General features: G+C 39.5%; 1 protein-coding gene across 1 annotated transcript; it reads right to left on the reverse strand.

Moving 5' to 3' along the window:
* Positions 1 to 448: 448 nt before the first annotated feature.
* On the reverse strand, positions 449 to 13059 carry LOC117481520 (PDZ and LIM domain protein 3-like). Its single transcript, XM_034129238.1, has 7 exons — positions 12903 to 13059; positions 7808 to 7959; positions 6364 to 6448; positions 6063 to 6250; positions 2635 to 2762; positions 1724 to 1835; positions 449 to 925 (listed from the first exon to the last, which is right to left on the reverse strand). The coding sequence occupies exons 1-7, from the start codon at positions 12993 to 12995 to the stop codon at positions 736 to 738; spliced, it is 948 nt and encodes a 315-aa protein (XP_033985129.1). The 5' UTR covers positions 12996 to 13059; the 3' UTR covers positions 449 to 735.
* Positions 13060 to 15455: the final 2396 nt, after the last annotated feature.

Genomic DNA, 15455 nt, shown 5'->3' on the forward strand with positions numbered 1-15455 from the left:
ATGTTTAACAAACTAATGAACAAAATGATATATTGTGAAAAACTATAAAATACAATAAACACATTTGACAAACCAATACAAACCAATTGGTGACGTCACCGGGACTACATCCACTTCTTATTCAGTGTAAAGTCTACGCTAGCTGTGAGAGGACACCGTGTACTTAGGTGCATTGGTCATCCCATGACCTTTAGATTGATTTTAGTGCTAATAAGCAAGCATGTTAACAAGCTAAACTAACAGTAACTATGCTTTATATTGTTAAGATTAGTTGTTGCATTTTATTCATAGACTTCTATAGGATCTAATGGATCTGACTTCTTTTTGCAACCAGTGAGTCGCCCCTGTTGGCCATTAGAAACAATGGCTTTGGCTTAACTTTTCAGAAATGCTATAATTCCTACAGGTGGTGCTTTTCATCCAAAGACTTCGCATACAGATCTATGAGTCAGTTTGAGTAGAAATCTTTATTAGAAAGAAATCAATGTGTGTCTGTAGTCACTGCTACAGAGCATTAAACAACCAGGCTGTTCAACCATCACCAGTGAAACATTCCTACACAGAAAAAAACATAATACTATTACGTCAGAAAGTAAAGTGAACGTAATGTATACAGTATACTGTATATATGAAATATTATTGCACACAGACAATATCAGATAACAAGTGCAGATAAACACAAAGGACAGATGCAGGACACAGGAGTGTCTGTCTTTACAGGGGTTTGTTGTGGATCTATGCAGAGGGGAAGGTTGTGATGAGGTCGTGTCCCTCTGGTGGTCTCATCCTGGAGCGAGCGTGAGTCTCACAGTACAGCTCCCCCTCCACGAAGAAATAGCCCTTCTGTTTGAGGTTGACGTCACAGTCGGAGCACACAAAGCAGCCAGGGTGACGATATTTGTCCCGTGCCTTCACCACCGTCCCGCTTTGCATAAAAGACAGAAATGGATATGTCAAAAGCAAGGAATAGTGTTTGTGTTCACTGTAGTAGTAAACGTGAAGTAAATATATTGCATGCTATAAAAAGAAACCCTCCCTAATGGATCCCAACTGGGGGTCAATGACATGAGTGACATGAAAGCAACAAATAAACCAATTTAAAAAGCAATAGTCTCATTGATTGTTAACTGAAATAAACCTAAATCTAATAATAAACCTAAATAACACAACAATTTAAACAATGCCTTGGTAAAAAAATATAAGAAATTCAACACATAGTGGTGTTAAAGGGGTAAAGTAGAACACACCGATGAAGAGAGACTAAACCGTCTATTAAAATACAGTTTTCTGAAGCTCTTAATTTCAACCGTTTTATTTAGCATTAAAATAAACTGGTTTAAAACACCCTAATGTAGTCTCAAGAAAATAGACATAGGGTAACTTACCATGTATTAGTCAAACATACTAACCCCTTCAAACTGTTTAAATAAAAACTTAATAACACAGTAAAACATAAATACGGTATATTGTATAATGACATGTGATATAGATTTTTCTGTCTCAGATACAGGTTCGTTTTCTGTGCATTCATAGTGCTTATACAGTAATGCTTACCTTATTATGTTCAGACAAATGCAAAATACTTTTCTACAGAAGCTACAGTACAGTTAATGGTGTTGTTGTTGTGGACTGCATTGTTTTCTGTACTTTTCTCCACCCTTTGTAATCATTCATGGAGCGTCTGAATGTGAATCACAGATGATTTTTTTCTATTGTTACTCACACAATCCCATTCCCACACTTGTCGCAGACGGGCAGTTTCTGAAGGTTTCCTGTGGGTGTAGTGGGTTTGGTTGAGGGGGCTTTCACTGTCCGGGTCACAATGGGTCGAGTGCCTGTCCACAAGAGAGAGAGAGAAACAACCCTGCGCTTACATACAGTACCGTTGCACATAAATACAAAACAAAACACTAGAGAGAGTGCTAATGATGTACTTGAATAAGGGGAACACATAGGTGGCACTATACATATTGTGTATGTTATGAGACCAGTGATTCATAAAGGGGCTATATGTTAGAAAATAAACTAATGTATCTACTTGTGCTTATTGTAGACCAATGATTAGAATTGACTGGAGTAATTGTTCAGCTTTAACATAGGAGTTGGTTGAAGGGTTGTTTGTTCAATATGGAAACAATTGTATTTCTAAAACAAAAAAAATATATCGAATGAATACATGATTGCATTAGTTCCAATTATTCAACAGTACAGTACGTAAGCCCTGAAAGGTACATTTGAAATATCTGGTGTGTGTAGAAATGTGTCGTGTTAAATTAAAGTATTGTTACATAACTTGAATGCTCTTAGTCCTATTCAGAACCAAAGGTAGTGGAGCACTTCAGCCTCTTGTGACCAAAATTAGTATTACAATAACAAAACAAAAAATTAATCATAAACATTACTAACTTCAAATCAGTTAGAGAAGGTCACAGAAAAAAAAACGTTTATGCAAAACATCATTACTCATATTTCAAAGCTGATTTTAAAATAATAATTTAATACATCTAGTGTTTGTACAGTTTGGCATTGCATCTGTTCGGCTTTTATTGAACAAAGAAATATTTCTCTGTACCAGTAATCTTTTCATTCCTGTGTGTTATGGAGGTAATCGTGTTGTAAAGAAGTAGAGCTCACCATCACTGTCTATAAAGTCCTGCAGGGCTTTGAAGGAGCCGGACTGCCGAGGCTCCTGGGGCTCCTCCTGGTCTTTCTGCAACATCTGGTACACGTCAGAATCCTCGATACTGGTTAAAGTCCTGGGGCTGAGCAGCACGCACGCGCGCACACACACACACACACACACACACACACACACACACACACACACACACACACACACACACACACACACACACACACACACACACACACACACACACACACACACACACACACACACACACACACACACACACACACACACACACACACACACACACACACCCACACACACACACACACACACACACACACACACACACACACACACACACACACACACACACACACACACACACACACACACAGTTCAATACCAGGTCAGGATATTAACACCAATGCACAGGAAAAACTATTCAGATCCTTTGATTAAGAAAATATACAAAATAACACTAAATACTCCACAATGCATAAAAGCCCTGCATTTAAAACCTTGGTTGAGTAAAAGTAAGTATTTATTTCCAAGTATTGTTTCCGGATCAATAATACTGCAGCATTGATGTGTTGCATTTTAATACTGTTTAATGTTATCTAAATCCTTTATGGTATCCTGTAGGTTAATTTAAAGGGGACCTATCATGCAAAATGCACTTTTGTACGTCTTTTATACATGAATATGTGTCCCCGGTGTTCCAGGGAACTCACCAAGTGTCAGAAAACACAACCCTCTCTATTTTCCTCCATACCCAAATCTCTAAAAAAGGGGCTGCAACGGATCTGATAAAAACTGATCCAGATTTGAACACGTTACTGACGTCAGGACGGTGGCGCTACGGCTATTGGGCCAACTCTCCACCTATCAGGGGAATGTGGGGTTGGGCCACGGCCGGCCATTGCCGCTCGAAAGCGCTGGAGACGCTGTAGTCTGCCACAAAAGCAGCGAAGAAGACTTCCCGCGCATGGTTACCATGGTTACCATGGTTACCCTTCTGTTTATTCTCCGCTGTGGCTTTTTTTCTCCCTCCCCGAGGCAAGCGTTTGCTCCCGCTGCTTTAATTCAATGCAATCCCTCCCCGTCGAGGCAAGCACTGTAATTCTCTCCGGTTAGTCCACCAGCAGATGACAAACACCCACCTCTCCGCCTCTTCCAAGGAACGAGGGGACCGTGCGGCAGAGTTTTAGTTAGGTTTTCTTTCGCCGGTCAAGATGTCCGTTAAAGTTTAAATCTTCCGGACAAAATTAGAAAAGTGCCGGTCAAAGGTCTTCTTTGTTATTTATTGAGCTTTAAAACAAATTAATAACGACTCTATAGGCCTATAACAATATAATAAAACACGGAGGACGGAGATCTATTTTTCTCCCCCACTTCTGACTTGATCAGAGCACGGCTCCCCTCTCCTGCAGGGGGGCGTGGTCAGCTGCAGCTCACAGAATCAGCCCCGTGCAAAAACAGTGCTGGAGAACAGCAAATAGAGCGAAATGAGGCATGGCTAAAATGCATGATCTGTTTGGTATTTTGAAAACAGAAACGTATAAATATACCTTATATAGGTATGGCTCTATAATATATCATTTAAATATAGCATGATAGGTCCACTTTAAGTTACAGCAATGCACCCTTTTGTATAAGATAATCATATGTTTGCCTCGCTGTCTTATAAGAACTGTCTCTACTCAGAAAGCTTTACTCCTCTGAGAGTAGTATTAAGTTGCACACATTTGAAATACTCATGTAGTAAATGTATTTAATTCCATGCCAACACTGACACTGTATTACACAGCGCTGCTTTTTTCTATAGGAGGCCAAATAATTTTTGTAAAGTACAACATTTATTTCTCCGGACCACCCTAAGCTGATGTAATTTATACATGGTAGAAATAACGCATTGCTCTGAGGTTTTATAAACTTGTGTAGAGGGAGACCTGGTGAGAGGAACCAGCTGTAGATTACAGAGCTACAACATGAGTCGACCTTAAAAGGAGAAAAATGAGTAAGGTGCTAAATGTGAGACGAGAAAGAGAACTCATGATCTGGAACACATTGAGTAAAAAGAGAAAGATGTGAATGTAAATAAATGAAGATTTTAGCTTCAGCATGCTGAATGGACAACATGCTCTTTTTCATACTGTTATATAATCTCTCCATAATCATGTTCTACCATAATAACTCTCTCTAGTCGGCTGGTAGTAGTCGTTATGAATACATTACAAGGAAATACATCTCTACTTTTCCATGTAAAGTAGCCCAGAAGTGATGAAGAGCCGGTCTATGTTCCATACGCTGACATGACTTAGGTTTGATGTGATTAATGACTTATTCAGAGTTTGTGGTTACTCCATGGACGGATTCATTCCTGTAGGCTGCGGTCATTTATCCTCAGTGTGACACACCATACATCAGGTAGCCTAATGAAATCCACATGAGGGGAAGGCTGAACGCTAACGTACTGTAGCACATCTGTGGCTGAATTAAGCTTCTCCACTGATATCGTCAAACAAACGGAGTGACTGGGTGATTCAGGAGAGTATTGGAAAGGGAAAGCAGATTTTATTAAATGTTATAACAGCAAAATAATCAAATTACAGTGGAGAAGAAGCAGAAGGGAATCATGAAAGGAACTAAATGAATTGTTATCAGTATCCCCGGGAGGCTGTAATGATCATTACATACCAGACAACAAGATGGATGGAAATTGACCCTGCTGTGTTTAGATCATCAACGTTGGTTGGGATAAACATTTTGCCAGAGTATAAGTTATTTATTTATTTATTACTGTCATCCTTTTTTACGAAGGTCCAATCAAAATACAAGATCTCATATTCCATGGAGTGCTTTTTGTTGACAATTAGAAAAACAATCAGTTAGTTGATAAAATATTTTTAACTTGGCTCACATTTTGTCATCAAAGCTAACCTTTAGTTTATGCTGTTGTTACAGTGATTTTGATTCATATTTGATCATTGCCGTCTACTTTGACATACTGTATTGATTGGAGCGCAATCTAATCTTGCATTATGCCATTAGGTGCAGGAGGAGGAGGAGCACCATTTTGTCCCAAATTATTTTTAATAAGGTGAAGTTATTAGTTATTCCTTTATTAATAAAAAATGCCAAATTGATGACTTGAAAACAAATCAATTATAACAAATTAATATTTTCTTGAAGCCCAAATGTCAACTACTGTATCATGCTAAACTACAAATATTTTACATGTGAGCAATGCAAGAAGCTAGGATCATGACAAATGATGGTTTGTTAGTAAGTCTTCAATCAATCAATCAATCAATCAATAGGATACGGCTGTAATAGGCCTAAGGCATTTTAGTCGCTCATAAATAAGTAGAATCACTGTTCTTTAAGTATGTATTATGTCTTAGAGTTAGGGCAAGTCTAAAATAATCACCTTGTAGGCTTTGGTATAGCCAGGCCACGGATCTGACCCTCCATGGCATCCGCGATGTTGCCTGAGGAGTAGAGGCCAATGGGGGTGTTGTAGGCCGAGCTGACCACCTGATGCGTGTCATCGATGTTCGCTGCCGCCACAAACGGCTGAGCTTTCCGGTTGTGAGCAACGCCAATAGGTTTAAATTCCTGTATGGAGGAATAGAGTGCAAGGTTACAATCAAGTCAATAAGGAGGCTAATGATGTGAAGTGAAATGGCTAATATCATATTGTGAAATCATTTTAAAACTATCTTTCAAACCTGTTTCTCCGCTTCCAAGTTCATTTTATATGGATGAGCTTGACCGTCCTCCACAAGACGTGGTGACCACAGTCTTGATTCATTCCTGGAAGTTTAAAACAGATCCTGGTCAGAAAGTGACCCTGACATGACCGATGAACTGACTGTTGAAAGAGTCTTTTTTGAGTGTGTGCGAATCGTCTATAATCCCTACCAATAATAAAACATCAGAACTGTGGTTTAAACATCTGCTTACAGGTCGGCCTTCTCATGTCAGACCAGTGGACTTATTTTTACATTTTGAAGAGGTGTTTGAGTGCCATACCAAATTCACCTGTTTCTTTAAATGTTCTGTTGGCAACTATAGCCCCTATAAAGTAACCTATAAAATAAAAGTAATGCGATCACACCTAGAGACTAAATTCAGATGGTGTAGGAAAAGCTCAAGAAACCAAAACACAAGTTTTCTATAACAGCAGTATGACCGACATCGGCACACATCTTGTTCATTTCCTGTTAGTCCCAATCAGTGGAGAATGCACATTTCTTCACTAACTGTACACAGTAATATGAAGATCAGGCAGGCACACGATGGGATCAAAACAGAAAACTAGAGGTTGTGATTTGATAACAAGCACACATTGTTATTTCTTTCTTTAAGTCTTATGTTTGCCTCTTAAAGGTGGGGTAGGTAAGTTTGAGAAACCGGCTGGAGATCGCTAGAATTTGAAAATACACAACCGGAGAAAATCTGCCACTTCCTTATAGAGCCCCTCCTCCAACACACACGAATGCGCACATGACCATTGAGGGCACGAGATAAGTTTGTGCACAGATGGAAGGCTGACAGGCAGGTAGGCCATCCAGTTATTTTAGCCGGGCCGGCTAAAATGATTGGTCGTACTTTTTACAGTATTACGGCTTCCACAGATGACATTTTTTTATGGATTTTTTGTCAAAGCACTTAAGATATTCATTTCTATCGGGATGTTAAGAGCATTCCATGGAATATAACAAAAAGTGTATCTCGAGCCGGTTTCTCAAACTTACCTACCCCACCTTTAAAGCTCCAAAACGTATATACATCAAAATAGGTAACATGGTAAAAAAATGAACCGTAGACTAGCGCAAATAGAAACTACTTAGTTTTAAGGGGATACATGTCAAAAGGGTTGGGAACCACTGCTATACGGTATCAGTGGTATATTATGAATATGTACAAACTGGCCACAGTAAAAACAACAGCAGTATAATATGTAATCCAATACAAAACTACCACAGCAACCATAACACTTAATTTAGAGTTCAATCAACAGCTGTCTGATGCAAAATGTAATACTATCAGCTTCACAAATGCAGAAATTATGGCACAGCTAATGTATTACATTTCATTATACTGGGCAGGTGTTGCCTGTAATGTGTCCGCCATCTGTTTATGAGCATGCATTTCGTCTCTGCGTATAACCTTTCAACAGTGAGACTGAGCTGATGGGAGGACTCTTTGATCTTGTTCTGCGCTTCACAGTGCAGCATGTCTGCGGCCGGGACTCCCTCGATGGCCGTGATGACATCACCGGCGCACAAGTTGGCTATGGCCGCCTTACTGCCGGGAGTGATCTGGAAGTGAGTAGACGAAGGAATAAAAACTGGAATAAAGACACTTTGTTTTGATTCCTAACTAAATAAGTTGTACATTGAGAAAGCAGAGGAACCGATGATTTCAATTCAACAAGAATGAAGAGAAAGAGAACAGATGATCCAGTTCTCTTGATCTGTTTAATAGCTTGAAAAGTAAATCCACTCATAAACCCAAACATGAATGCAGAAACATTTTATAAATAGTGTATTTAGAGTTTCAACTGCAAACATAAAAGCCTTGACCAAAGTCACCCGACATCTGTAATTGATGGGGTTGTGAGAAGAACAGGGTAAAGGGTCAGAAATATATAGGAAAACCGTGATAAATTATATTAGTAAAGGAAAAGGAAAATGAATTGTTTTGTTTTTCATACTGTATATGTTTTGTATATATATGTTTTTATTAGTCTTTTCCTATAAGGTTTATATCTTTCATTTTAGTCATTACAAATAGCTATAAGGTGTATTGGTATTCCCATTGAGGCAGAGATGTTGCTATGGGTTACACCAAACACAAAACATTGCTGTAACTTCGCAGCATTTATTCTGGTTTTGTGAAACTCCTGTAAATCTAGTTGCCAGAATAAGACCAGAACATGTGTTTACATGTAGCTGTAGTTTGGTCACCTTAATAACGTATAGAATGAATATCTTATTTCATTTGACATAGAACAATGTAGACTTTGCACTTAAATTGCATGACAGAGTGGTTTAAACAAATATAATTACACTCCCTTTCCGGTTTTTCTTTGTTAAAGTATAAATGGTTCGGTACCACTTTACAATAAGACTACCCTTATAAAGGGTTTACGAATAGTTTGTAATTCATTTATTAATTAGGTTGTGAACACTTTATAAATCATTAATAAGCTTTTATAAGACATGAGATAAACAGGGCAACTGTGACCGGTGGCTTGCCAAATAGTGAGCCCACATTTATCTGTACTGCTAAGTCTTATATTGTCTACTTAGCTTACTTCTTCATTAGCCAGCATCCTTGGTATCTGTTGTTCACTGAGTTGATTCTCGCTAAGTAGCCAATATAAGGCTTAGTCATCTTGCCAAATAGTGAGCCTATGTTGTATGTATCTATGTTAGAACTGGTTTATAAATGGTTCTTAATGATTAATAAAGTGTTTACAACCTAATTCATAACCTAATTATAAACCCTTTATGAATCCTTTATAAGGGTAGTCTTATTGTAAAGTGGTACCAATGGTTCTGTACTACAGGTATACACATGAATAAAATAAAGAGTTCTTATACTAACTTATCAAAAGTATAATAAATCCCACAGCAATGTGTTTTTACTCGGTCAGCCAGAAAACCAAAAGGTATTTCGCTCTAAATCCTATTGCAGCAGTCCAGGTGGGGTAGCCTGGTGAAAGGTTTAGGTCTGTTCTCCATCACTAGCACTCAACTGCAAGGCCCCTTCTTCTTGTTCCCCTGCTGGGATCACAGCTTTAAATGATTTTATTTTCCTTCTTTCAGAGTTTCACCTGGCCTAAATACTTGTGCGAAACACAAAACACAGAGGGGTAAGAAGCCAAACTATTCAACTCATAACAGAGACTATTCATACCATCCATGACCTAAATCTCCATATTCTTCACCACATGCACTAACTAATCTCTGAGCTGCAGATTGCCCTGGTTGGTATGCATGCATGTAAACTGCCCGTCCCTTGTCAAGGAGATAAAGTAAACACTGCGCTGCTTCCCAATAAGTGACAGCATCCAGATGGAATATGTATTCTGCTGGCCAGGCATCAGGGTCACGGAAAAAATATCTAAGGAGGCAGCTTCAAACCCAGCCGAGCATTCCCACTTGTACACTACACGGGCCATGACCTATGTTCATCCATATTGCATTACTGGGCATAGGAAACTCGCTGGGACGTTATATTGAAACTTGAATTAGGTCATCTGCCTATAAATAACTGTGGATGAAAGCGCTGAGGGGATGTCTCATGCTGCCAAAGAGGGAGCAGTAAATTAGAGTGGAGCATTTGTTGCAGTGCTGCTGTCCGACTGTATGTTTTACTGCTCTGAGGTCTGATACATGAACCTGTGCACAACTATGCTTTTTATTGGATTCTTTCGTGTCCGTGCAGCTCAGTTTTCATATCAAACATTTGTCTTTGTTTAAGTTACAGCCACCATTTTCTTTTTCCATTCTGGCTCTTTTTTCATGACATCCTTTTATCTACTGTGTATTCTTCCCTCTTGTATGAACATCCCCAAAACTGAACAAGGGAACAAGATAAAGCCAAACACTCAATTGCTATGTTGCTCCCTGGGACTTCATACATTGGATACTTGGTCTTTCTTGTTAATAGTTGTGTGTAATATATTTATGTACATACTATACACAATGTAAAAAAAAATATATAAGCAAGGAATCAAAAGGAAAGGGAAAACTTTCCAACAAGTACATCTCTGGGGAATCCAATCCGGCAGGATACAATGTTAGTTAATCCTATTACAGATCAAATTACTAAATGTAAATTAAAAAGAGGACGCTCTTAGTGACAAACCAACAAAGAATTATCACCCGACTCTCAGCCAGACAAGTTTAGCAACTAGCTGCTGAATATTTATTTGCATTCAGCTGCTAAAGAGACAGATATTTCCCTCAGGAGTTGCTGGAAACTCAAACAGAGCTAAAAGAAGATTGGACTCACATTTGTTGACTGCCACGAGGGACATCAATGAATGCTAATGGTTCTCCATATTTAATGGATATGTTAGACAACAATTTGCTAAGAACAGCTGGTTGCGCTCCTCCTAAGTGGCAAACTATAATAGTTAGTAAAGAGATTAAAGTTAGGAAACTTGCAACAGACTGAGTCCATGTCAAGCTCCAACAATGTTCATCATGCCTCCCATAATGCAACTCAATTTGAAAAGACTGTTTACCAACTGGGAATTTTTTTAAAGCAGTCTTATTGTTTCTAAGCTCATGCTAAAAACCCTGACGACATGAAAATGTTCCTCAAGAGCCACAGAAGACAAGTTTCCACAGGCTCAGAAGTACTTCCAAGGACATGAAGATCAAGTAAACTGATCTTGATGTGTACATTTGGCATCATGCCCCTTTAAGGCTGCTGTCTGCTGAAGAAAAAACATGATTATCATCACTCGTGTTTACTTTCCCTGACCAGCAGGGAACACAGACGGGTCATAAAGAGGAGGATGTTCCTGACCAAAAATGGCAGTGAAGTAAGACACTTGTGTTAAATAAAGGCTGAGAGTTTACTGTAGCACAATTAAAAAAAACACAATTGACAAAATGTTCTTATAGATGGTAAACAAACATAGTTAGTAAGATGTTTTCAAGGGGTATATAAGAGCTATTCACTCTCTTTTCTAAACTTCCCCCTAACGAGTACATCTTAACACATTGACCTTTGTGTTAAACTTCCCAGAAGCCTCCCCCTCTCGTTTCCCATCCATCCCTTCTCTCACCACAATGTCCGCTAACACAACAGGTGTGTGGGGTTATTGGACAGAGCCAGTGGTTGAGTGACCTAACTTTGCTTATACTGTAGTCAGTGGTTCTGAGGTCTTCCCCTAAATATAGACGCACATAACCCGGAGAGAGGGGATTACAGGGTCTCCTCACATCTGATCCTGTGGGACATTAGGGATACAGCACACACTCCGCTGATTAAGACAACACTGTTCATACTCAGTATGTTATATATATCTTTGTGCTGACTCTTTTTCCTTATTCTTTATTAACTCCCATATTGTCTTCACTTTAGTTAGTTAGTGTAATTAAGTGAGCTCTAGAGGTGCTAAGGGATTTAGTTACATTAGCACAACCAGGCTAGTCTTCTCGTCTTGCTTTCAGTCTGTTTGCTAAGCTAGGCTAACCATCTGCTAGCCCCAGCTACGTGTTCACAGTACGTACGTGAGAGTGATAATGATCTTGTCATCCAACTCTCACAAACAAATGGAGAATTAATGTGTTTAACTCAGTAGACGTCTGTTTGTTCATGTGATTCAGTTGTTTGTTAGAACTTTTTATAAACAGGAAATACCATACTAGCTTCAGGAAGTCATCATTTTCATTAAAAGATGAAGATGAATTCTACAATTCCCCATTCTGAAATGGCAACCAAGAACTGCAAAACAGTTTGTATTCATTCAAGCATATGCTTCATAAATCATTGGGTTTGTCATTTGGTTACAGTGAGTTTTCTTCCAGTGAATAATGGTTATGTTTAGTTTAACACGTCATCTCCAAACCCTGCCTGCGCTGTCAGTCTACAATAATGACAAGCTGTGTGATGGTGACGTTGTTTACTAGCATTTGAACAGCTGCAGTGTTATACTAGACATGTAGTATTGATGCCTTTACAGTGAGACTGAGCTCCCCTTTTTCAATCACGGATAAGTGCGTTATTCTGTGTGTGTCCACTGTGGAGGAAATCAAGTTTTCTTTCAAAACATATGAAGTCGATTCTATATCTGGAGGATTATTAATTTATGTTATCTTTTTATTGGTCAGAATGTATTAACACACACTCTCCCAAATTCTCCAGCTTGAAAGTGTGTGTGTGTGTGTGTGTGTGTGTATGTGTGTGTGTGTGTGTGTGTGTGCATATGTCAGAGTATAATGTAAGCTGCTATTTGTATCTAAGCCTGTTGCATTTACTGTGGCACAGGTGCAAGCCCCAAACTATTCCAGACACTTTGTCGAACAAACCCTCCTGAAAACATTGAATCAAACACAACACTGACCCCTCTAGACTGGACCAATGGATTAAAGCACGTTTAATGATATATATGATAATTTATACATTTAGTTGACTACATTAAAAACAGTAGACTTTTCAAATGATCAACCAAACCTTTTAAAACCTTATTTTCTTCTTCTTCTGTTGTTATAATAAAGACATCCTATGCGTCACTCACCCTGGAGATGGTCAGGGGCTGGTTGAAGTCCTTTCCTCCGGTCAGGCGAAACCCCCAGGGGGCTGGACCGTCCAGCACGACATTGAGTGGCATGACCCTTTAACGTCTCCCCGCTGTTAGATAACAACAGCACACTGCAGGATACAAAGTTAAAGAGGGAAGGAATATCAAAGTGATGGAGATTTTGACCCATGTGGGTGGGTGCAAGGGGAGGAGAATGGACAGACCCCACCCCAGGAGGGAAGTCATTGGTCAGATTTTGGAAACTGGCTCCCAGACTGTTCTAGCAGCACTTGCTCGCCAGTTTTCCAATATCTGTTAAGCACTTTTTCTTAGTTTCTCTCAGACTACTTCTCTTTCTTAATAGAAAACAATCTTTTGATTTTTTATTACCGCAGCTTCAATTGTCCTGAACAAATCCAGTTTTGTCTCACAGTGTGCAAGTACCTACATGGACACTTGTAATCAGAGCGAGGATGTTAACCAGCCCCCGCCCCTTCATGGCTTCTCATCCCTGGGCAGCTTTCAGCCTGGCTTGCCTCCTCTCGCTCTGGTTGACGGGTCTTTCTGCTCCTGTCCTTATTTGGTCTGGAGGCGCAGCTCCTCTCTGAGGCCCTGGAGGTCCCGCAGGCACATTCCAGCCACTATTGATCTGGATGGGACCCAGGACTCTCACCCCTGAGCTTGTCAACAATCCAGTTTCAACACATCGTCTCTACTTTTCTGTGTTTTTACCAGAAACTGAGTCGGTTTTGTCGGTTAATTATTTTTCATCTCTCAAAAGCTTCCCTCTAGCCTTCAAACTCTTTATTTACTGTGCTCTTTGTTTATTATCACAGTGTTCTATTCCAGCCAGTTGAGGATATATTTTCATTTTCCTCCGCATGCCTGTAATATCTGCATTACATCCAAAATTATAAAAACACCCAAGACTGTTTTTGGCTAAGAGAGAACACACTGAGTGAAGCATATTAAACTGTCAGCACTGATAGACATCATGGAAATGTTTGCCAGCAAGTTAGTAACAGTTTGGCAGATGAAGATTCACAGCACAACATTCATCTTGGTGTTCATACAATCTCTCTTCCAGTACTGTAATTCATGACTGCAGCAAACACATGTAAGCATATATATCATACATCCTATATACAGGGCCTACTGTATAAGCAATATGCACTGTCCCTTTGTGTATAACCAATTAAAGAGACATGTACATTAAAATTCACCTATGTACTGTTTTATTTTTTGGTAAAAATAATTTAAAATATTTTTCAGATTTTAGGTTGTAAAGGTTCATTTAGGTTCAACACATACATACATGTGTACCTTAAAGTGGACCTATCATGCTATATTTAAATGATATATTGTAGATAAGGTATATTTATACGTTTCTGTTTTCAAAATACCAAACAGATCATGCATTTTAGCCATGCCTCATTTCGCTCTATGTGCTGTTGTCTACGGGGCTGATTCTGCTGACCACGCCCCCCTGCAGGAGAGGGGAGACGTGCTCTGATCAAGTCAAGAGGGGGAGAAAAAAAGATCTCCGTACTCCGTGTTTTATTATATTATTATAGGCCTATAGAGTCGTTATTCATTTGTTTTAAAGCTCAATAAATAACAAAGAAGACCTTTGACCGGCACTTTTCTAATTTTGTCCGGAAGATTTAAACTTTAACGGACATCTTGACCGGTGAAAGAAACTGAAACTGAAACTCTGCCGCACGGTCCCCTCGTTCCTTGGAAGAGGCGGAGAGGTGGGTGTTTGTCATCTGCTGGTGGACTAACCGGAGAGAATTACAGTGCTTGCCTCGACGGGGAGGGATTGCATTGAATTAAAGCAGCGGGAGCAAACGCTTGCCTCGGGGAGGGAGAAAAAAAGCCACAGCGGAGAATAAACAGAAGGGTAACCATGGTAACTATGGGCGGGAAGTCTTCTTCGCTGCTTTTGTGGCAGACTACAGCGCCACTTACAGGCCTGGCATATGTACTACAGCGTCTCCAGCGCTTTCGAGCGGCAATGGCCGGCCGTGGCCCAACCCCACATTCCCCTGATAGGTGGAGAGTTGGCCCAATAGCCGTAGCGCCACTTCTGTCACGTCAGTGAAGTGTTCAAATCTGGATCAGTTTTTATCAGATCCGTTGCAGCCCCTTTTTTAGAGATTTGGGTATGGAGGAAAATAGAGAGGGTTGTGTTTTCTGACACTTGGTGAGTTCCCTGGAACACCGGGGACACATATTCATGTATAAAAGACGTACAAAACTGCATTTTGCATGATAGGTCCCCTTTAAACTTTACTTTAATGAACACATTATACTGCGTAAAAAGAATGCTTCTTAAAGATTGTAGATGTATGTAGTTTAATTTCCCATTGGGTTAAAGTTTTTAATTGTGTTGCACCTACTGTATAACCACACCCAACAATGATGTCACGGTGTACTGACACAACCTGGAGTACGTCTATCACTGAAAGTTAAAGGACATGTCTGGTGATGTTTTATATTTGTGTTGAATTGTATTTTCAACAATTCCAATTAACAAACAAATCTAAC

The sequence above is a fragment of the Trematomus bernacchii genome, unplaced genomic scaffold (genome assembly GCF_902827165.1).
Source record: "Trematomus bernacchii unplaced genomic scaffold, fTreBer1.1, whole genome shotgun sequence".
NCBI classification, from domain to species: domain Eukaryota; kingdom Metazoa; phylum Chordata; class Actinopteri; order Perciformes; family Nototheniidae; genus Trematomus; species Trematomus bernacchii.